At 38.4% G+C, this 22453-nt stretch overlaps 2 protein-coding genes across 11 annotated transcripts; one reads left to right on the top strand and one right to left on the bottom strand.

Annotated features, from left to right (window-relative positions):
• Positions 1-339: 339 nt before the first annotated feature.
• On the bottom strand, positions 340-4707 carry LOC131329309 (protein SEH1-like). 10 transcript variants are annotated; one of them, XM_058362393.1, is made up of 5 exons: positions 4352-4707; positions 4171-4228; positions 1180-1302; positions 671-733; positions 340-526 (listed from the first exon to the last, which is right to left on the bottom strand). In XM_058362393.1, the coding sequence occupies exons 1-4, from the start codon at positions 4355-4357 to the stop codon at positions 678-680; spliced, it is 243 nt and encodes an 80-aa protein (XP_058218376.1). In that variant the 5' UTR covers positions 4358-4707; the 3' UTR covers positions 340-526; positions 671-677. The 10 variants fall into 10 exon arrangements, 6 of the variants coding, with proteins under 6 accessions (XP_058218376.1, XP_058218377.1, XP_058218379.1 ...); XM_058362394.1 differs by having other exon boundaries at positions 340-478; XM_058362396.1 differs by having other exon boundaries at positions 340-733; positions 1170-1302.
• An 11606-nt stretch (positions 4708-16313) lies between these two features.
• On the top strand, positions 16314-22167 carry LOC131329379 (sucrose transport protein-like). The gene is made up of 5 exons (XM_058362475.1): positions 16314-16985; positions 17493-18305; positions 19442-19505; positions 19816-19859; positions 21774-22167. Exons 1-5 carry the CDS (start codon positions 16512-16514, stop codon positions 21948-21950), a joined length of 1572 nt encoding a protein of 523 aa, XP_058218458.1. The 5' UTR covers positions 16314-16511; the 3' UTR covers positions 21951-22167.
• Positions 22168-22453: the final 286 nt, after the last annotated feature.

Genomic DNA, 22453 nt, shown 5'->3' with positions numbered 1-22453 from the left:
ATTAACAATTCAAAACAGTAAGAGCCAGAAGATTAAAGCGATTTATATAATACTAGGTGTTGGCCGTCGTGCTCGCACGAAGATTTCGTGCCCGTGAAATATGTAAAATAAGAGAATTGGTGAGTAAAACTCTGGTCCAAAGTGATTTATATACAGACTTAGAAGCACTGAATATACCTAAAGTTAAGTAGCAATTTGCCTGGATAAAAAGAGTTGTGTACTAAACAGAAAATACCGCAAATCACTATTCTTTCTTCTGTTTGTGTTTCAGAGGCTGTGCAGATTCGTCTTCTTCCATGTCGCTGTAGCATGTTGGTGAGCTAACTCTGGAGCTGTTTGGTGTTTTTGGAGGTTGGGGTTGAGCCGGTTGTGGTTGGGGTGCTTCTAGCTGCAGTGGTTCTTCGATGTTGATTGGGTCAAAGATTGAGTTGACAGTGAAAACACAACGTTCGATCCCTCCGTAATCATCCATGCAAGCCTTCAAGTTAAAAGGGTGGTTGTGCCAGGGAAGAAGAAGAAACGTGGGCTGGTGGGTTCAGAAACAATAAGCTAGAATACAACAGTAAGCTATGGCAAAAGAAAGAAGAAAAGTGGGCTAAATGGTGGGTTCAAAAACTTCAAAAACTGCTGGTAGATGAACGCCTTTTAAGTTAGACTGCCACAAACTCACCACGCCATCACCTCCAGTGGTTGCTAGTGTCATTCCACTGATGTTCCACTCCATCTCCCAAACCTGATCACGGAAATATAATATTTGTAAGGGAAGATTCAAGAAGCACATCCTCCCCTATATTATAGGGGACCCTTTTTTAAACAAGTAAATAAATAAAAAAGAAATTAAGAAAAGAGGGCTCTTCAAGACCAGAGAGCAATGTAACCTTTTCCGTTGAGAGCTTTCCATCAATATTGGGGTTCAATCCAAGGTGCCATAATGCAATTTGCTTGTGAGTCCCAGTTGTTATTAACGTCATGGCCTAAAAAAGAAATATCTACCCAAGATAAGAGTCATCTCAAATAATGATGCTCCTAGCAGTAACCTCAGAATCATGGTATGCTGAAGCAAAACATTGCCCCTGAAAATATTTAGCATTTCAAAATGCCGGAATCGTGGGCTTAAGGTTATATTTACATGTGCCGCGCACGAAATAAACTTGTATCAGAAGATGGACACAATGTTACCTGCCAATATTTGGTGCCCAAGCAACCACATAAATTGGATCGCCCTTTTCCTCAGGTAAAGCCAACTCAGCAACCGGAAGCCATCTTTGGTGATCCTGATCAAATTCCCAAACCTGCAGACATCTATCAGTCATTAATATTTTTCTGTATCAGTCTGAAGATGATTTTCACCAATATATCCTATATGTCTATTTGATCATGAGCCCAATAAGGAAGTTTAATATTTGCATTCAAAATATAACAATGCCCAAGCATCTGATGCGCGATACTTAACAAACATTTGTATTAAAGACTAAGAATATCTACCCTGTTGTGTTGTTTGACAAGGAATTAGAAAAATAAGACACTTAGAAATAGATACGGTGACGACACTCAATACCAATACATGTGTCAGGCAAGCCGGCCCGAATACTTGAGTTATCAAAAAAAAAGAAGAAGAGCCAATACATGCGTCCGTGTGACATGATACGCAAGTGACGTCAATACATCACGTGCACTTCAATACTATGATACTTCATATGTTGTAACCAATTGGGGCTAACCAACAACAAATACTTACCAAAATTGCTTTTTAGAAAACCAATCAATGAATCCACATGTTTTCCCATTTTACAATTTTATCGGAAAAAGATATCGAGAATATGTCAAACAAGTTTAGGGGTAAATGTTCTGCTATACTGACGCTGAAAACAGCAACCAAACGGGGACTATTCAGCTTAGGACGAAGAGGATTGAAGATTTGACTTTCTTTTCCTTGTATAGGTTTCTCCCAATGAATGCATAGGACTGTTGCAGTGAATAGCCAAAGGAAACTTAGTAGAACTAACAATTAAGAATATCTCTAATGGTAAGCCATCTCTGAAGCCAAAGGCATTATTTGATGTGAGATCCCCAAAATGAGCTAGGTCATGGCGTGTGATAAGCGATTTCTCAAGCCAAAGGCATTATTTGACGTGAGATCCCCAAAATGAGCTAGGCCATTTCTCACGCCAGGATTGGCACCAAAAAAAATGGCAAAGCCACTTATAGAAAGTACACCCTTGTGCCAAATCCCATGCCAGAGCAAAAATTTGGCATCAAGAATGGCAGCAAAATCATCTCCACCCTCGTGCCAAACCTGCACACTATCTAAGCCATTCGATTTGCATCGGAAAATGGAATGAATTTAAATCAACTGTGTGCATTTGACAGTGTCAAAATGGCGCCGTACCAGTGAAACCACATCGCTAATTTTTGGGTATTTGACAATATAGGAAGCCAAAAAAATGACACCGTCAATATCAATTTAGCATCAACCACTGACTTGTTTGTACCGTTGCTTCAGCATTGTCAGACGCAAGCTTTTTGCATCAAACCCCTATTCAAGTGATCCAACCGGCAACCGCTGTCATGGATTAATGCACAAAATAAATTTGAGACCACTGCATGACCCGCATCAACTTTGCCAAATTTCGACCAAAAACTACCATAGCAAGTCAAAAAATAGCTTTGGCTCGGAAAAAAACAGCTCAAATCATTAGAGATGATGTAAGATGGGATTAAGAAGTTACCAACCATAATCTCTGACTTCCCGACCTTCGCCGTCGTGACGTTCAACGCTGGCGTGCAAAGCATTGCTGTTTATATCTACCAAATTTCCGATAGATTTTTTTTGATAAGTAAATAATTATATTAGAAAGAAGGCATAAAGAGCATGCCACCCGTATACAATTCCCGATGAATTAGATACAATTATTAATAAAATCTCTCTCTCTCTCTCTCTCTCTCTCTCTCTCTCTCTCTCATCAAATAATTTAAACCCACGATTTAAACAACCTAGAAACACTTTTGAGTTTATAAATCTAACGAACACAACCAAATCAGCAAATTTCATCATCTCGCATTTGATTTCTATTTCATTCATGCAATTTGGAATTAACTATGGCGGTATGATGTCTCTTCCCCTTACTTTAATCTTGAATCAAATTCAGAATTCAGCTAAAAAAACTCATCAAATCCCTTTCCACACTTATAGTCAAACTCCAACCACAATTTTTAAGGCATAAATAGTTATGAATCAAGTCTATGATCTTATGGCTGTAATGTTGAATTGAGTAGATGAATGCATTAACCAAGGAGGAATTCTCCCGCGGTACATGGTTGCCAATGCATACAAGCAGAGAGAACTCATCAAATTCTACCTCTTGCTTCTTAGCTTCTAGTTTCCAATTTGACCTTCCAGCTTGTTGGAGTAACTCTATAGTTTTCATTATCTACTTCCTGTTTATATTTAACATGGCAGCTGGATTTTAGGTTTTCCCCTGATCCATTTTTCTTTATTTACCATATATGATGGTGGAAAAAAATGCAGAATGGAAGATATTGTAGGCAGAATTTGGGAGGTAGATAATTTCTTTGTTAAACTAACAAAAACCTCTCCCTAAGCCAATGGTTTTAAGTGCACATGGCCAGACACGTGTTCAAAACTTTTCGATGTGCTTGACGCGTGTGAGTTTCATGTGTTTCGTGTGATTGCTCAAGTGAGTCTAACAATTCCAGAATCCAAACACATTTATTTTTTAATCTGCATCCATCCGGATATCTGTGGCCATATCAATGCAATTGTTTAAAAAACACACATAAGCATACAGAATCACCCGTCTTAGAATCCAAACACATTTATTTTTTAATCTGTATCCATCCAGATATCTTTAGCCATAGCAATGCAATTGTTAAAATAACACACATAAGCATACAGAATCATCTGTCTTAGCAGTTTTCTGCGCTGAATTAAACCGTCTATAACTCCCATCTACTTCTCTCCGTCTGCAAAATAGTCAATAATACTATTATATTATATACTGGATATTGCATGTACGTATACATATATCCTTCATGTCTGAGTATATAAGGGACAGATGACTGAAAAAAAGACGACCCCTCGAATACTCCAAATAAGGGATAGGAGCTGTAACTTAAATTATACAACCGAAATAAATAAAGAAAACTCACCCGAAATCGTAGACCAAAAGGTGCAGATCTCAAACGACATCAATTCTATGCTCCATATCTGCCAAAAAATTGCCAAACAAAGACAGAGAGGGGGACAATGCTGATGAGAGAGAAAACGGCAGGAGGAAGACGACGAGAAAGAGTGAGAGAACCTGTAGAACAGAGAGTACGAGTTACATACAGGCATGATGATGGCTGTGATTGTGGCCGGAGATTTGGACTGCGCTGAAACGGGCTTGCCGTGCACCGATCGATCTGGCGATTGTTAGAGAGAGGTTTGCGTTGGTTGAGACCCAGATGAATAGAGACGAAAACGGTAGAAGAAATATGGCAAGACCTAGATCCTTCCGATCTTAAAGATGCAAGGCACGTGGCCCCATCTGGCCTAGAGGAAAAAATATACGGCTCAGATCCAAACAGCTTTCATCCGTGCCATTTGACATAAACACCCCTGAACACAAAACTGCAGCCCCTCCAATCCAGGGACTTAATTGGAAAAATCGGACCAAATTTCCCAACCCTTTTAACGTTCTTTTATTAACAGGTTAGATATGGTTCGGTCGGTTCGGTCCTACATCGGTTCGGTCCGCATTCGGTTCGGTTCGGTTCAATCCGTATAGATTTCCGGAAAACCGAGACCGAACCGACCTAGGTTCGGTTCGGCCCACCCCGAACCGACAAAAAATGCCCCTGGACCGACCGAAGACCGAACCGATCGGTCGGTTTTTTCGATCTTTTTCGATCCGGTCGGGTTCGTAATAGCCCTAATACCAATTATTCCACTTTCCAATGATATCCACAAGATTGAACAAATATCACGAAATAATCAAAATGAGTACAAAGATGAAAGTAAAGAAAGTATTCCGGAAGTGGAAAGCATATCGCATATTTTCCGGATTACCTCAAATATGCCAGGCCGTTTTGTGTATGAATCAACACCTTAAACATTTTTCCACATTCTGACTAAATACATCACTAGCCTACCAATCCAAAACATCACTTGCTATATATAAAATAAACTCTCATGCTTTTCTTTTTTTTCTCTTATCTCTCTCTCTCTCTCTAAGCTAACAATTGGAATGAGAAGTGAAGAGAAGTGAGGTATGGTGTGTGGAGGAGAGTGGAGGGATGGAGCCTATTTATGCTCATGGAAGAAGAATCTAGAGCATATCTAGAAAATCCAATCAAATCTAGATCATAATCTAACTATATCTAAACAAAATCTTATAATATCTAGTAAAATCCAAACAAATCTTAATGTATCTAAGTATATCTTAGGATATCCAATCATATCTTATCTTAATTATATCTTATCCTAATCATATCTAATAAAATTCAATGTAATCTTATCATAGATTTTTAGGACTATGAAGTAGAGCTATGGTTCTATAATAGTTGGGTACAAGGATATCATGGGTCAAGATTTGAAAAAAAAATCCTATGATATCAAAAGATTTTTTAATGGCTAGCTCCTAGAGTTAAATTATAATAATATAATCACTTTAATAAATGATACAATAATTTTTAGTAAAAGAATTATAATAAAATATTTAATTTTAAAAAAATTTGACGTAAAAATTCGGGTCGTTACAGTTAGGTAAACCTAGATCCACTCAGCAATGGAGCCGGTAGGATTTTGCCGGAGAAAGACTAGAGGAACCAAGAAAAGAGAGGGAAGGGGAAAGGAGTAGGCTGCAGAAGAGAAAAGATTGGGGGGGAGAAGAGAAGGAGATGTCAGAGGGGAGGAGGAGGCACCTCCCCCAAGCCAGGGAACCCTAGTTATGAAAGTAGGAGATGTCTGGGGGAGGAGGATGCGCCTCTCCTCAAGCAGGAGACCCCTAGTTGTGAAAGCAAAGAGAGAGAGAAAAGTAGAACGAAGGGGGAGAGACAAGAAAAGTAGAGAAAAGTTTGTCTTTATTCAAAAAAAATTTGCGTTTGTTATTTTCACGCCAAACTTTTATGCGATTGGTTCGCCTTGATGAGAGAAATTGCAAAAGTAAAAAATTATGACTTTTACACATATTTTTAGAAATATCCAAGAAAAAGTCCAACAACCAACTTTTTTAGTTTTTCTTTAGATATTTCTCAAAATACTCGTGTAAAAGTTATAATTTTTTACTTTTTGATTTCTCTCGTCTAGACGAACCAATATTACATAAAAGTTTGACATAAAGATAAAATCAAAAAGTTGTTCACAACTTATTCATTAGTATGAACAACCCTTAAGGTCTATATCCAAGGTAACAAAACAGGAGTATATTGCTTACAGAGGGTGTAAAGCCAAAAACCTAGGGCTGCTCAAAAAATTCGGTGAACTGTGAAACCGGTTTGGACCGAACCGATCCGTACCTTTTGAATTTTGTCCGTAGATTAATGGTTCTGACACGGATTGAAAAATTAGAAAACCGTGACTCGCGGTTCGGTCCACGGATTTTCATTACGAAACCGTGGATTAATCGAACCGGACTGTGAGATATTTATTTTATATAAATAATATATATGTGTGTGTGTGTGTATTTATATAATAAATTGTTAGTAATGTTAACACTTTTTTCCACCAATTTTAGTATTTTATCTTAATAATGGTATACTGAAGATGTACATAAAATATAGGGAGTAAATCGTAATTTTTTCGTATAAATTACAGGTAACTGTAGTTGAATTTCAGTAGTTCGTTTCTTTTTCGGTTCTTTTATGTTATGTAATGTACTATAATGATACAATTCTACTAGAGTTTTAAATTCTTTTGAATTTGATTTTTGAAATAAGCCTTTGGTAGTTTATGTAACAAGTACTTTCTGGTGGTAATAAACTTAATTCTTGTAACAACCCGTAATTTTTAACGATAATAATATTTTTTTTAAAAACGTTATTCTTAATAATAAAATTCTTTCCTTAATGGATATACACAATTATAATTATTTTATCCTAATTACCTTATTTTTATTTTTATTTTATTTCTTCTTTACAAATTGCATGCATGCATAAATACAATTCCTCCCATCTCTCCCTCTCCTACTCAGTCACTACTCCCTCCCTGACCTGAATTCGTCCCTATCTCGTTCCTACTCAAAGTCCAAGAGATAGGAGTTTTTATTAAATTCAATTTCATCACCCTCTTCAAAATTCGTCCATAAATACCCCATTACTCCGACCCTAGGGCATACTACAATATTCCCCACGCCCCACCAGTCCAGAAGAGAAAGAAAAATCGGAGAAAATCGAACTCCAATCCATGGAGTTTTAGAGAGAAAAAGAAAGAGAGAGAAAAGTGGGTTTTGTACCAAGACCCGACCGAAACCCAAATTAACCGTTCCAAACTCCTCCCACAACTCCTAGCATCACCAAACGTCGTCCAATTCAGTCCCAAGGTTCCCTGATCAAAGAAACCGAAGTCATCTTCCCAAAATTCAAGTTTCGATTTTAAATCAATTCGATCCGATTCAAGGTATTATAATCCCTTCCAACCACTCCTCTAAGTATATTAAGTGTTTTTGTGCATAACCCAATAGCCCTTATGGTCCCATGCATCGAAAACCGAGCCAAAACAAAAAAAAAACGTTTTCTGCCTTCAACCTTGCGGCCGCAAGAACCAGGTCCAACCTTGTGGCAGAAGGTCTAACCGCAAGGTTGACCGGTCCAACATTGCGGCAGCAATTGTTTTGGTTCAAAATGACTTTTCGACATCCCGAATATCGTTTTTGACACCCGGACTATTTTTTCTAGACTTTTCACATCTCAAAGATCATAACTTGTTAAGATCATTTTTTTTAATTATCTATTATTAAATTATTTATTAGTTATCTATCAAAGTTTACCAACGAAAAATCTTTGCGACCTTTAAAATAACGTTTTTAACGCCCAAACTAATTTTTCCTAGATTCCTTGCACCTCAAAGATGATATCTTGTTAAATTAATATTTTTTTATTTAATTTACCATTTATTGTTATTTCTATAGCGTTTCCAATCAAAAAATTATTTACGACCTTATAAACCTTATTATTAATGCCCGAGTAATTTTATTTAAACTCCCTACATTCCGAAGATGAAATTTTGTTAACCTCAACATATTTTAATTAGTAAATTATTTATTATCTATTTACTTCACTTTCGGCCACTTCATTTAACATCTTTATTTAAATTAATTTCGCGACTCTCCGAACTCAACTTTTGACACTCAACTAGTTGCATAGAACCTCTATGACTCTTATTCCATTCATGTTAATTATTTTAATATTTTTACCCAATTAACGCATTTAATTAATTTTTAATTAATCTAATTACTTAGAAATAATTAATGAGAGTCTAGAAAAATATTTTTTTAAAAAAAGCTCTTACTTATTATGCTCTTGGTCATATGAGATTAAGGGCAACAGCCCATTCATAAAAGGCTGTGTGATTATTTTGCTTGTAGTTTATTTTAATTATTATTCGTTTTAATTGTATATTGCACTATTATTTGATTTGAATGCTAGATTGGACCCTAGAGATATGGGGTGGTATGCGAATAGAATTCATCTAGTCGATGCTAGGTAATGGATGAAATAAAAAGTTTTGTTTTTAGACTGCCTGCAGGCGCGATTTTGAGATGTGATGAGATTTGTGATGTGATTGAAACTGGTGGGAGTCCAGTGATGAATTGATAGACTGGCGGGAGTCCAATGATGATTGTGAAGTAATTTGTGAAGTGGTATATAAGATAGGCGAACCCTAGTGGTGATTCAAGCATGATAAGATTTTCCATTGTTGTAGTTATTGGGGTGTACACTCGGTATATAACTTAGGTGTACCCGCGATAGCAAAGGAAAGTGACCTCATGGGACCGAGCATGGCTAGCGGTTGGGGGAGGAAAGATCTCGCGAAAAGATCTTAGATTTCACATTAGAATAATGGATAGTAATAAATTGGTATTTGTAAATCCTTATTCTGCTTTTCGCATTATTATTATCATGTTACTTGCTATCTTTAAAGTAAGGGGGTAGTTGGGTTGGATTGTACTACGGGGTGAACTCTATCACTCAGGTACGGATTGCCTGGCTTTCATGCCAGATTTTGCAGAAAATCAGGAAAAGACTCAGAATCCCGAAGGTGAGCAGTTTTATGCAGAGGAGAATCCAGAGGTGAGAGTCAAGCCAGAATATGCTTGAAATCCGTATCAAACCTAGAAGACGGCTTGATTATTTTGTTTAGTTTATTACTACAAAGACTAATTTCAGTATTTCTACAATGGTTTGTAATAGATAAATCTTTAGGATGAATTATCCGTTTTGGATTTTGAATTTAATTTAAATAATCTTCAAAAATTAATATTTTATGCCTTCGATTTTATTCCCTAAAATCAGGGCGTTACAATTCTGAATGTAACCTTCTTCCCTTTTATTGTGGGATATATGCTTGAGCTTTATTTTTGCTAAAATCCGTGGATAAAACCGTAACTGATCCGTAAGTCACGGATCGGATTAGAACCGGACCGTAGGACTTTTGGTCCGGATACGAATTTCATTTTGTAAAAACCGTGACTAGCGGTTCGGTCCTTGAATTTCTAAAAATCCGAACCAAACCGGCCGGCGAGCAATCCTACAAAAACCTGGTGTGAAGATCGAAGTATACAAAATTATTGAGTTTGTTGCTAATTGTTCCTATCGGCGACAAAAATAAAATTCCCGGTCAACGACGAAAATAAAATTTGTTGACCGGAATTGATAGCATGCAGGTGAAAATCGAATTCGAATCGTCCATTACACTTTCCGGACATTTTCATGTAGTGTCTCGATTTCTTTTGATTGGGGACCACGAACGATAAGTGTGAAACCAGTGAATTTGGACAAAACTTTTTAAGGCAAAAATCCGACACTGACCTACTTTAGTACTTAGCTCACTTTACTCAAAGACAGGTGAAGAAGGCCAAACAAGAAACGTGAGAATTTAAGAACAGAAGTCTTTCGATATCGTAATAATTACTCCTTTTATCATTTCATGAGTCCTGCTGCACACAGCAGATTTGTGCATAGATTATGCACAGATTTTATTATGAGGTCCACCACGAGTCCCACACAAATCATTCGAACCGTTCATTAAATGTAAAATATTTTTTCAAAGGTCCCCGTAAAAAATAAGCACAATCCAATACCTATAGGTGCTTCATCCAATTATCTAACTTTTCATTCAGATTTTCGGATAATGAAAAGTTATATAGTTGGATCGAGTACCTATAGGTATCGGATTGAGCTTATTTTTTACTAAGACCCTTGAAAAAATGTTTTACATTTAATGAATGGCTCAGATGATTTGTGTGAGACCCGTGGTAGATTTCTCAACGAAATCTATTCACAATATGTGCACAAATCTGCTGTGTGTAGACTTTCTGATCATTTTATAGATAAACCCAGTTGACTAAAAATGATCAAATTTTATCCCCCACCCCCCCATCTCTCCGTTCTGCCGTTTTGGACTTCCAATTGAATTCGTTAATTTATAAGGAGATTCTGTAAATTAGCCACCGGCTTTCTGCTTTTGGGTTCTTTCTTTTGAGTTGTGATTTTGGATAATTGGTTTTGTTTAAAGAATTGAACCAGGTGGGAGGATTTGGGTCCCTTTCGGTTGAATAATGACACGTACGGAACCCAAAGAGTTGGTCCGGTGATAAAGACATATATAGACTTTAAGATTGCTCTTTCTCAAAGTCTAATTAGGTTCGAATTCTCTCATATGTTATCAATTTCTTTTGAGCCAGTACGTACAGAGTTTTGTTCTAATTTTAGACGAGGATCCTGCAAGTGGATGATGCGTAAACTAATTCGAACATCTATATATATAAAAGATGACATGTTGAGCCATCTTGATTCCACACAAGGATGGGCAAGCCCTGAGCATCTTTATGTAGCTTTTCAAACACCCGTCTATGTTAAAATAAAGAGCAAAATAAAGAAAACAACCTCACATCAAACTCGGTTCTCTTCTCTTTACTTTGCAAAATTGTAAAATTTGCTATAGTACCTTGTCTTTTTTGAAGATGACTATTCACTCGTTTGAGAGTTTTTTAATAGTTTCTTGAAAAAAGTATGAATATTTAATGTTCACTCGGTACAAAATATAAAGGCACTTTTTTTAAAAGTGATTTTTTACTGTTCATTCGTACAAAAATATGAATATTTAATTAAGTAGAAAAAGAGAGTAAAGAGCTTGTTGATTTCGTGTAATTGTGAAAAAGTGATAAGTTATGAATTTTGAAGATTAATTTTGTCCAAAATCAACTGAGGCCGACAAGAATGCTATAAAACACGTTTGAATTGGGCTTCTCACTTGAGCCTTCTTTGACTGCATTCCGCGCTTTTTGTGTCATAGAAAATCATGAGTGTAGATATAATGGGCATACTGTTGGAAATGGGTACGTAATCATTTGAAGGTGTGGACTATTTTCTTTGTGATAAACATAAATCGTAGTGGCCACCAATAAAATCTTAAAAAAATAATTAAAAAAAAAACTATTATGATCAGTAGCATACACAACTTCAATTTTACAAAGATTAAAGAAGGAATGTAGTAGAGTACTTCATTTCATAACCTAAACTATTATGATCAGTAGCATACACAACTTCAATTTTTGTAACTAAGCTACAATTATCCTGTCTTCAACCACAAACCCACCCTCTACCCTAACCAAATCGATTCCCAATTCAACCCAAACCCTTCTGTACACGTCAAAGGTCCTCCACCACGACCACCGTTTCATGCTCTTAAAATTCTACATTTCACCAATACATTTCAAACCCTACAAAATTCCCTTAAAATGCCATCGCCTCCACTTTCAACTCTTGCGAGAAGTGCAGGAGCTTGCTTGATCCGCTCGCCGGAGTGTCAATTTTGCCGGCAACAGAGACGGCAGCTGTGGGCTCCCCGCCCGGCGCCCGCTCGGAGAGTCGCCATCCAAATTTTTGAGATGGATGATCCGAGAAATCGAGAGTTTGTTTGAGAGAAAAAGGCTTTTGATCTAGCAAAAACGTTGAGACTTTTGGTTCGGGAGCCACGTTACGAATTGAGAAGGTTTTGTTGAAAAGCACCCCGCTCGCCCGGTAAAGACCGGTCTCTACTAAACATTTTTAATGGCAGATTTAATATCGTTTGAAAAACTTAACTTTGATTAAAACACGTACGGGAAAAGGGACATGGGGTTTAATATAACACATTGATGTGCTTGTGGTGCAAACTATACAGTATGAAATGATTGAGCAATGTACAGAAAATAAAGTAATAACATTACAACAGTCTGCCAATATTATGCGAAACACCGCACGACGGTCCGGATACATCGCACAGTGTAACTAAAACACCGTGCGGTTCACCTATCTACGCATTCTAGAATCAGTTTGCTTTTACATGACAAAACAAACCATAGGTCCGCAAAATAGTTTGTTATATTTTTCGTATCTCTGAAAAATGATTTATGAGACCATTTTGTTCATCTTATCATGTAAAATAATGTTAAAAACTTTTTGAAATGTTGAAAGATTTAATAACGTCAAAAAGATGACTTTTAACATGAAACTTGATTCTGGAATGTACCCGCACAGAAAAGCAGTAAACAGACTAAACAGAATAACATAAGAAAGAATATGTACAAGAAATAAAATACTGCACGGTGTAACACACTACGCCGTGCGGAGTTGAAAAATGCCTCACGGTGTAGTGTATCCAGTACATAAACTATTTTTTTGTGTTTTTTGAATATAAAGCTCGTTTGAGACCCAAACTCGCTATAGAAAGACCGAGGAGGGCCCCGATCGGCTCCCCCTCAAAGCTAAACGTGGTTTAACCCAAGAAATTTGTTTATACCTTTTGATTGAAGCTTGAATGTGCTTGAAGATGGAGGAATGAAAGTTGATTTGGACTTGAAATTCTTGAATGGGGATTGAATGATGTGAGGTTGTTTGGATGCTTTGAGGTGGAGGTCTCCTAAGTTAATAGTTTACTGGACTTAATAGGAGAAGAAGAATGATGGTATTTTTAAAGAGAGAGTGAAAGTCTCGAAAATGACAGAGTAACCTTATTTTGAGTTTAAGGGGTGTCCTTCTCAACTAGGGAGGGGTGTATTTATAGGCAGAAATATGCTTGGAGTGCACTCAAAAGAAAAAAAATGTGAAAAACGTGCTCTGGCCAAGCCATTTTTCAATTGTTGCATCTGCAAGCATGCCCGACAACTTTCTGCAACTGTCAAAATTTTTCCCCGAAACGCTGCGCGACATAAAGAGAAATGACATGCTGTATATTGAAGTCTAGTGCGATGGAGTGATTTTTTTGGAATTTTCTGAAATGCCGCGTGGCGTTTCTGAAATACCGCGCAACGCTTTTGAAACGTTGCGCTGTATTTCGAGACAGCTCAGTGCATTGAACTTCGCGGGGGCGCCCCGGACACTCTCAAACTCGGATGTGGGTTGGTTCGAAGCGTTGGAAAGCTTATCGAGTCCTCTTTCTAACCCAATTGGTTTCAATCAAAGACGTTTTGCACATTGAAATGTGTGCTCATGTTACCATCAGTGTGTCATGAAAAAAGTTGTTTTTGACCAAGCAAACGCGTTTTTCTCTTTGCAATTGAACTGTGGGCCACCCTACATGTTTGGGAAGGGGTTTTCTTGAGATTTAGAGAAGGAGGGACAAAGGATCAACAATCCAAGCCTTGAAGGTATATTTTTTCTTATTTCATCATCGGGGAACTTAAAAATTATTTGGAGGCCCAAATTGGGGTGTCTACAGCGGCATCGCGATCTCGACCCTAGATGTTGACAAACATGGTTGCCTCAAAGCTTCGAAGGACAACGGTGTTATCGTATTGAAGATCCAGTGTGACTTTGGCAAAACTCCTGATCTGCATTAGAAGCCCATTCAGAACCGATGGTCGTCGCGGGTGAAGACCTGCCGCTGACTGCCTTTCCGTTTTATTGGTGTCGGACACCCACCGGCACTGGTGGTTTGGAAGTGCTACAACTTCCAATTTATTGGTTAATTTTTATTGCAGTAACATGTATTAGTAGTGGTGGTGGTGTTGGTTTAACTAATGTGTGATGCGTTTTTTTTTTCTGTCTAGCAAACTAATGTGCGAGTACCGATGTACAAAGGCAGCGATGGCACATTGATGTTTTTGGGTTTTGGCATTGCGATTTTGGTGTTAGTTTGGTGAGGGGTTGCGATTGAGGTTGCTATAGTATTTCAGGGGTGCGGTGCCGCATTTGGGAGCCGCGATGGAGTGTTTTTGGACTGAACAGGGCAACGACAGCAAAGCCGGTTCAAGGTATTGCGATTGAAGAGTTTTTGTGGGTTGAACATGATGACGACGGAGGTGGTTTAGGAGGCTTGTTGATCTATATTTTTTTTTGGGTTGACATCTCTTTCTGTATTTCTTTTTCTAGGAAGTGGAAAGTGGGCGATTTGGGGGTTTTCATGGCTAGGTGTTTGGTAGGGTCAAGGTGGAAGGTTTGGGGGTTTTTTTTTTTTAGAAAGTTAGGGTTTGAGGTTGAAGAAGGGATAATTGTAGCTAAGTTACAAAAATACCCCTACATTTAAAAGTTAATTTGGACGGAGTTAGTGCCGGGGACCATTTAAACTTGCATTATAAACATTGGGGATGCAATTGACGCGATTTGTATATATATTGGGAACCAAATTGACATTTCGATAATACTTTGAGGACCATTCGTACAAATAAGCCATCTATTTATCATAAATGTCGGTACACTTTTTCAACATTAACTAACGTCTTCATGATTTTTTTTAATCCATAATGGATTATGTAAATCCAAAATAATAGGATCAAAAAACTATCCAAGAAGAAAACATAACGGTTTCAGTTTCCTGAATCCAGTCTCTTACACTGTATCAGGCCAATCTATGTAAATTTACTCTGTTCGTGGAAGTAAAAATCATTAATATCTGGATAAAATTTTGGGGAAAAAATTGAAATGGTCTCTCTAGTTTAGTATTTGTGTCAACTTGGTCCCTGCAGTTTGAATTGGCTCGATTTACAATCTGCAGTTTTCGTTTTGTTCCAACTTGGTCCAATTACTAACTGTCGTTAGCCTCCGTTAACCCCAGACACAAATAGGTCCCTTTTTCTAGTGAGTTACCAAACTTTTTCTTCTCTAACCTCGCAGACTTAAAGTCTTTTCCTAAAAAGCAAAACAAAATCAATCTTTTCTAAAAACCGGGTTCTCTGGCCCGTGTTCTTTTTTCTAAAATACAAATTATTCTTCCGATATTCAAGATGTGATCAGACACACTTAAACTCTATACTCGGTGGAGACTCTAAGTTTTTTTCTAAACCCCCTTTTGTAGCCCAAACCACCACCGGACCCGATTCTCCTTTACCCGGAGATATGTAGGCAGCTTGATGAAATCTCGGTCTCTTTTTAAAATGAAACCCACTTCATTTTCTAAAATTCAAACGTTTTTCAAAAATATCCGAACCCCTTTTATAAAACACAAAACTCCTCATTTTTTTTTCTTTTCAAGAACCACGTCGCAATCCATAGGAATCGGATTACTTATCCAGGCCTTAATCCCTCTCGCTCCTTCCCCCGAAGGCGAACGAGACACGTTTCAATCGAAGGTAAAATCCCGGGTGCTACAAATGGAGAATGGAAGCCGTGAAAAAAATAGTGAATGGTTCAGAGGTATATTAAGGTAAGAGAAGAATGACAGATTATGATTTTAACCCCAGAAAAGGGGCCATTCTTGTATGAGGTTAACGGAGTCTAACGACAGTTAGTAATTGGACCAAGTTGGAACAAAACGAAAACTACAGAATGTAAATCGAGCCAATTCAAACTGCAGGGACCAAATTAATACAAACACTAAACTATAAGGACCATTTTGAGGTTTTTTCCTAAAATTTTTATTATCCGCGAGGTAAATTTTACTTTCTCACACGTTATCCAGACTTTATAGTAGTACAATCTCTGGATAAAATACATCGATCCAATTTGGATATAGGTAGTTTTGACCCCCACAAGCGGGGATTTTTAACTTTTAACCAATTGCATTTACATTTACTTGCCCAGAAAGCTCAACAGTGAGAATTTATGGCATTTCTTTACGTGGCGGTCATGTGTACAGATTTCGAGTAGGAGTGGATAAGTCTTCCCAGTTCCCAGTCACCCCCACCCCCACCCCCACCCCCTAAAAAGCTAAGCTATGCCGCCAAAACCCTTATAAAATCCCCCCCTCTCCTCACCCAAGCTACTTCAATTCTCCTCTCTCAATCCCACTCACAATATACATGATATATACACACAAATAGCTAGAGAGAGAGAGAGAGAGAGAGAGAGAGAGAGAGAGAGAGAGAGAGAGAATGGAGGTTATGAAAAACAATACTAATAAGCAGCAAACGGGGTTGGAAGTGCAGCAGACCCCGCCACCACCGTCGCAGTCGCCGCTACGGAAGATAATAATGGTGGCGTCGATAGCGGCGGGTGTGCAGTTCGGGTGGGCCCTACAGCTGTCCCTCCTGACGCCGTACGTCCAGCTCCTCGGCATCCCGCACACGTGGGCCGCCTTCATCTGGCTCTGCGGGCCCATCTCCGGCATGATCGTCCAGCCCCTCGTCGGCTACTACTCCGACCGCTGCACCTCCCGCTTCGGCCGCCGCCGCCCCTTCATCGCCGCCGGCACTACCCTCGTCGCCGCCGCCGTCTTCCTCATTGGCTTCGCTGCCGACATCGGCGTGGCCTCCGGCGACCACCCGGACAAGACCCCCAAGCCCCGGGCCATCGCCGTCTTCGTCGTCGGCTTCTGGATCCTCGACGTCGCGAACAACATGCTCCAGGTAGCTAGGGATGCACTTGATTTTGTAAAATTACATTAATATTCGTAAATATTTTAATTATACCCACTATATTAGTGATAGTGTTCTACTAATATAATTGTGATAGAATTTTTTCCAAAAATACTTGTTTGATCTATTTCTTAGAGTACTAAATCTTTTATATCATTTTATTTTGCAAACACAACCATTTCTCTTAATTGTAAGACAAAGTTACGTATATACTGTAGTCAGCAATATATTATTTTATTAATTAAGAAATTATTAATGCACGAGTTTACTTTAGGCTTTGTTTGGACCTATGGATAACAAAAGAAAAAAAGGAAAAATAATTTTTTCTTATTTGGTTTGGGAGGAAAAAAAAGAAAAATAACAAAACAAGGAAGAATTTTTCTCCTTACTTTTCTCCCCACTTTTCTTTTCTTTTCTTTTCTTTCATTTCATTTCATTTCTTTTCTCTAACTTCCAAACAGGCCTTAGTTTACCTAATACAAATTTTTGAATCTCCAGGGCCCGTGCCGCGCCTTTCTTGCAGATCTCTCCGGCGACAACAACCAGAAGACGCGTACAGCAAACGCGTTCTACTCCTTCTTCATGGCTGTCGGCAACGTCCTCGGTTACGCCGCCGGCAGCTACACCCACCTCTACAAAATCTTCCCTTTCACCGCCACAAAAGCGTGTGACATCTACTGCGCGAATCTGAAGAGCTGTTTTTTCATCTCCATTTTTCTGTTACTCACTCTAACCACCATCACTCTGATTACTGTGAGCGAAACCGTGATTTCCTCACCGGAACCGGAGATGACCGGTGGGCTAAACGGGATCGACAAGGAAGGCGAACGGGCTAAGCCGGTCCCGTTCTTCGGGGAAATATTCGGTGCGCTCAAGGACTTGCCTAGGCCCATGTGGATGTTGCTCCTGGTGACGTGTCTCAACTGGATTGCGTGGTTCCCGTTCCTGCTGTTCGACACGGATTGGATGGGGAGGGAGGTGTACGGTGGTAAGGTAGGGGAAGGGACGGCGTACGGGCACGGCGTGCGGGCCGGCGCGCTCGGTCTGATGCTGAACTCGGTGGTGCTGGGGGTGGTGTCGCTCGGGGTGGAGCACCTGTCGCGCGGGCTCGGCGGGGTGAAGCGCCTGTGGGGGGTGGTGAATATCCTGCTGGCGGTCTGTCTGGCCATGACGGTGGTGATCACGAAGCAGGCCCAGTCGACCCGGCACGCGGCCATGGCACGTAACGGCGGCATCGTGCCGTCGCAGCCGGATGCAGGGGTGAAGATCGGCGCGCTGACGCTGTTCGCCGTGCTCGGAATCCCTCTGGCGGTGAGTGAATTACACACAGTAATTTTTAGTCTTCAGATAATGCATGGGGAATAATTATAAAGCATGGTGCGTGGTGGACATGTGTACATGTTTTTTTTGGCATTTTTACGCTTCTTTCAACGCACCATATCTTTATTCTGACACAGTAGTTACGTTTTCCCTGAATTTTATAATCTCTTTTTATCTAAAAGTGGATAGATGCAAAATAGGAGTAAAAAAGAAGTCTAAGAGCATAATTTTAAAACAAAACTACGGATACAATTGTATTTAAAAATGTTTGATATATACGAATTCGAGTGCATCCAATTGCTCCCTTACACAATTTGGATATCCGAAGATGTGTTTTAAAATTGGGTAAGAAGTATTTCTTGTAAAATTAAAAGTACCACATTTAATTACTCCTGTTTATTTTGCTGAATGTAGGCACGTGGTAATGGATGGGAGTACAGAGTCTGGGTTTTTATTCACACGTGTAAAGGGTAATTTGGGGGTGGCTATTATGTGGAGCCCATGCAGTGAAAGTAAACAGTCATTTGACTTTGAGAGGGGGGCAGTTGTGTGTAAAGACATACTCCGTAGGTCATGGGATAGGAATAACACTTGAAGCCAAAGCACAAGGAGACATTGTAGATTCTTTACTCAGGACTTGGAAAATATATATGGGCCCGTTTGGATAGGGTATTGTGATGGAGGATTGTGATATCACTTTTTAGTTTCTGGGCTTAGTCTTATGATCTCGTTTGGAAAGTAAAATGGAGGGGTATTAGCTAAGTTTCAGATTATATTGTATTCCCTAATACTCCCGGAGGGTGATTATTTATGGGGAGATTTTGGAGTGTTATTACATAATACTCCCAAATAATATCCATCCCTCATCCATTTCAACTACAAAACAATCTTATCTTCATATTTTATCATTCATCCAAACCAAATACAATTTAATCCCCCCATCACATCAATATGGGTTCACTCTTTTTACATAATACCTCATATTATCTTATCCCCCTTTATAACTAATACCCCAAATCCTTATTCCGCTTCCAAACGGGCCCATAGACTCTAATAATTGAAAATTTTGGGCATAGAAATGTGGGATTGTGATGGAGAACTAATGGTTGTTGGTGTTCTTTTGGCAGATAACGTACAGCATTCCCTTCGCTATGGCATCCATTTTCTCTAGCACTGCTGGCGCAGGACAAGGTACGTACGTATACACAGATGAAGGGCCCATTTATTTGACGCGCGAGCGTAATAATGATAAATTTTACTAGTAGAATCTTATAATTAAGTTATGCAAGTGTAGAAATTACAACTAAGCACGTACCGGATATCTGATTTTCTTGAGTTAATTGTTGAATCCGAAGCTCATATAATTAATTCGGTCAAACAAACAAATTTCAAGTTATATACTACGTACTATATCTCAGTTTTTACTTTGGTATATATTTTTTTAACAATTTCAGTAACCATCTCTTTTCTTTTCCGTGTGTGTGATGTATGAATTTGATAGGTCTCTCACTTGGAGTTCTGAATCTTGCAATTGTTGTACCTCAGGTATAATATTTCATGACTCTATGATTGTTTTTATTAGTAGTATATAATAAAATAAAATAGTACAGGAGTAGTATTTCATAACTACTAGTAGCTAGTAGTACTTATCTAGCTAGCTAGCTAGCTAGCTAGGAATATATGGAACCAGAAACGGTTTGAACCCATCCTCCAAGATAACTACGTATATAAACTTGGGTTGCTTCGATCCTAGCTACTACTACTACACCATATTTGCATCTCTACATACTCACATAGGCATGGTTGAAATTAATATGATCGAGTTAATTACTCATATACTATTATCATAAACTGCGTTGACATGCATGTCTCATCTTTGCTCTTCGATCTCCCCTTTATTCTATTCCTCCACAAACCAGTAATTAATTACTTAATTCTACGAAACCCAACTTTGTTTTCATCATTTTTTAGAATTCTTCTTTCCAAACTATCAATAGAAAAATAAAATAAAATAAAACCAAATAAAGTGAAAACGATCACTCAAACTATTCTATAGCTTCGTGATTGAGGTCCAATTCAAGTAATATCCCAGAGAGCTATCAGAACACATAACCAGCATGTCACATGGTGTAAGAGAGTAAATTCCACCATCAATTGTGGGCCTTACGGTGCGTATATTATAGTAACAATAAGTTTAGGTACACTACACTAAACCACTACACCATCTACTATATTTTTTATGAGGCTCATTTCGGGTCCCACAAAAAATACAAAAAAATAACCATAAATTTTAAAATAATATTTTAGGGGGCCCTATAAAAAATCAGCTCTAACGGGTATCGGTAAGTATTATTTCTAGATTTGTAGGAGCAAAAATGCTCAACTGCGCAATTTCGGACATACGAACTCAAAAATAATATTTACCAATATCCGTTAGAGTTGATTTTTTACAGGGCCTCACAAAACATTATTTTAAAATTTTTGGATATCTTTTTGTATTTTTGTGAAATCCTGAGTGGGCTCCACTAAAAATGTAGTGGATGATGTAATAGTTTGGTGTAGTGTATGTAGCGTTAAACTATCCCTAGCAGTCTATTTTATAAACTAAGATTTAATTTTTAATATATCTAGCGATATCCGATAAATATGATTTTTTGTGTGAATGTACTACTATGCGGGTCCTCCAAGATGAACGGTTCAGATTATACTGAAAAAAATACACGGCGGGCCGGGCCCACAATGCATGATGGAAACCCCATGGTTGAGGTGGAAAGAATTTTGTCTCCATGGTATAAAGGGTCATATATTTAATAAAAAGCAAACAATTTTCTTCATTTTCTTTTTTTTTTGGCTTATGGTGATCCCAATTTGGACTAATTTTGAATGAAACCAGTTGATTATGAATACAATCATATTGAAAGAGTATCAAGTTTATGGTAGGTAAGAATGTGGTGCGGATCACATGGAATAAAGGGTCATAGTCAACAATTGAACTAAGTCAAACAATTTTCGTTCTTTTTCGTTCTTTTTTGTGTACATGATTGATTATCCCAATGTGGATTAGTGTTGAATGATACGAGTTGATTATGTTCACATTCATAAAGAGTAACATAGTTTATGTAAGGTAAGAAAGGGCCGCACAATTTTTAATTACTAGGGTTCAGGCATGGTGCAACGTAAGATTTAATTAGTGGCAATTGTGCAATTAATATTGTTTGAGAGAGAGAGAGGGAGAGCCGTAGGATTTATGAAGCAAATCAATGGTTAGAATTTATAGAGATAAAATTCAAAAACCGTTCTCCCTTATTATGTAGATACTCATTGAAATTTTAATTATCATCTTATCTCTAAGTTTGTGCATAGTAAAAAAGTGAGTATTTGTTAAACATTTTTTTTTTCCTTTTATATTTGCGCCACATGAATACTCAGCTAATTTGGGTACTTCCAACTCTGAAACAGATGGTGGTGTCTGTACTCAGTGGACCGTGGGATGCTCTCTTTGGTGGCGGCAACTTGCCGGCATTTGTTGTAGGAGCCATCGCAGCTGCAGCGAGCGCGGTGTTTGCATTTACCATGCTCCCATCACCACCACCCGATGCGCCATCGTTGAAGATTCCGGCTGGTGCATTTCATTGAGTCTAACTTTTATTTATTTCCCCTTGTTTTTTTGGTTTTCTGTAATTTGGGGCTTGTAACAATGACCATTTCTGGGTCTAATAGCGTCATTGCGTCACGGACTGTGCCCATTCGCTAAAAGCGTGGTACAGTTTCATGGTGTAATCATAGAGCTTTGTGTGTGATCTTGTGTTTTAATATCAATGAAAGAAGGTACTTCCAAGTGGTTAAATGTGAATTTCTGGCCTCAAAATTTGCTTGAGAATACAGAGCTTAGCTTTGACATCCCGAAATTGTTAAGAGTTGGTTTCTGTTGAAAGTCAAATGACAAATTAAAGAAAAATATAGGAGCATGTCCTTAATAATTGGTCTCCAAATGGAGGATCGTATTACTCAAGCACGGAATGGGAGATGCTTGGCACCAAGCCGTTTGATCCAATCGCTTCGACCGCTTATCTCGGCAATCAACGATTCGGATTTTAGCTGAGCAATGAATGGTTTAAATTTGTATGCGCTCAGATTCG

The sequence above is a fragment of the Rhododendron vialii genome, chromosome 6a (assembly GCF_030253575.1).
Source record: "Rhododendron vialii isolate Sample 1 chromosome 6a, ASM3025357v1".
NCBI lineage: Eukaryota > Viridiplantae > Streptophyta > Magnoliopsida > Ericales > Ericaceae > Rhododendron > Rhododendron vialii.
This window is presented reverse-complemented; position numbering and strand designations above follow the sequence as displayed.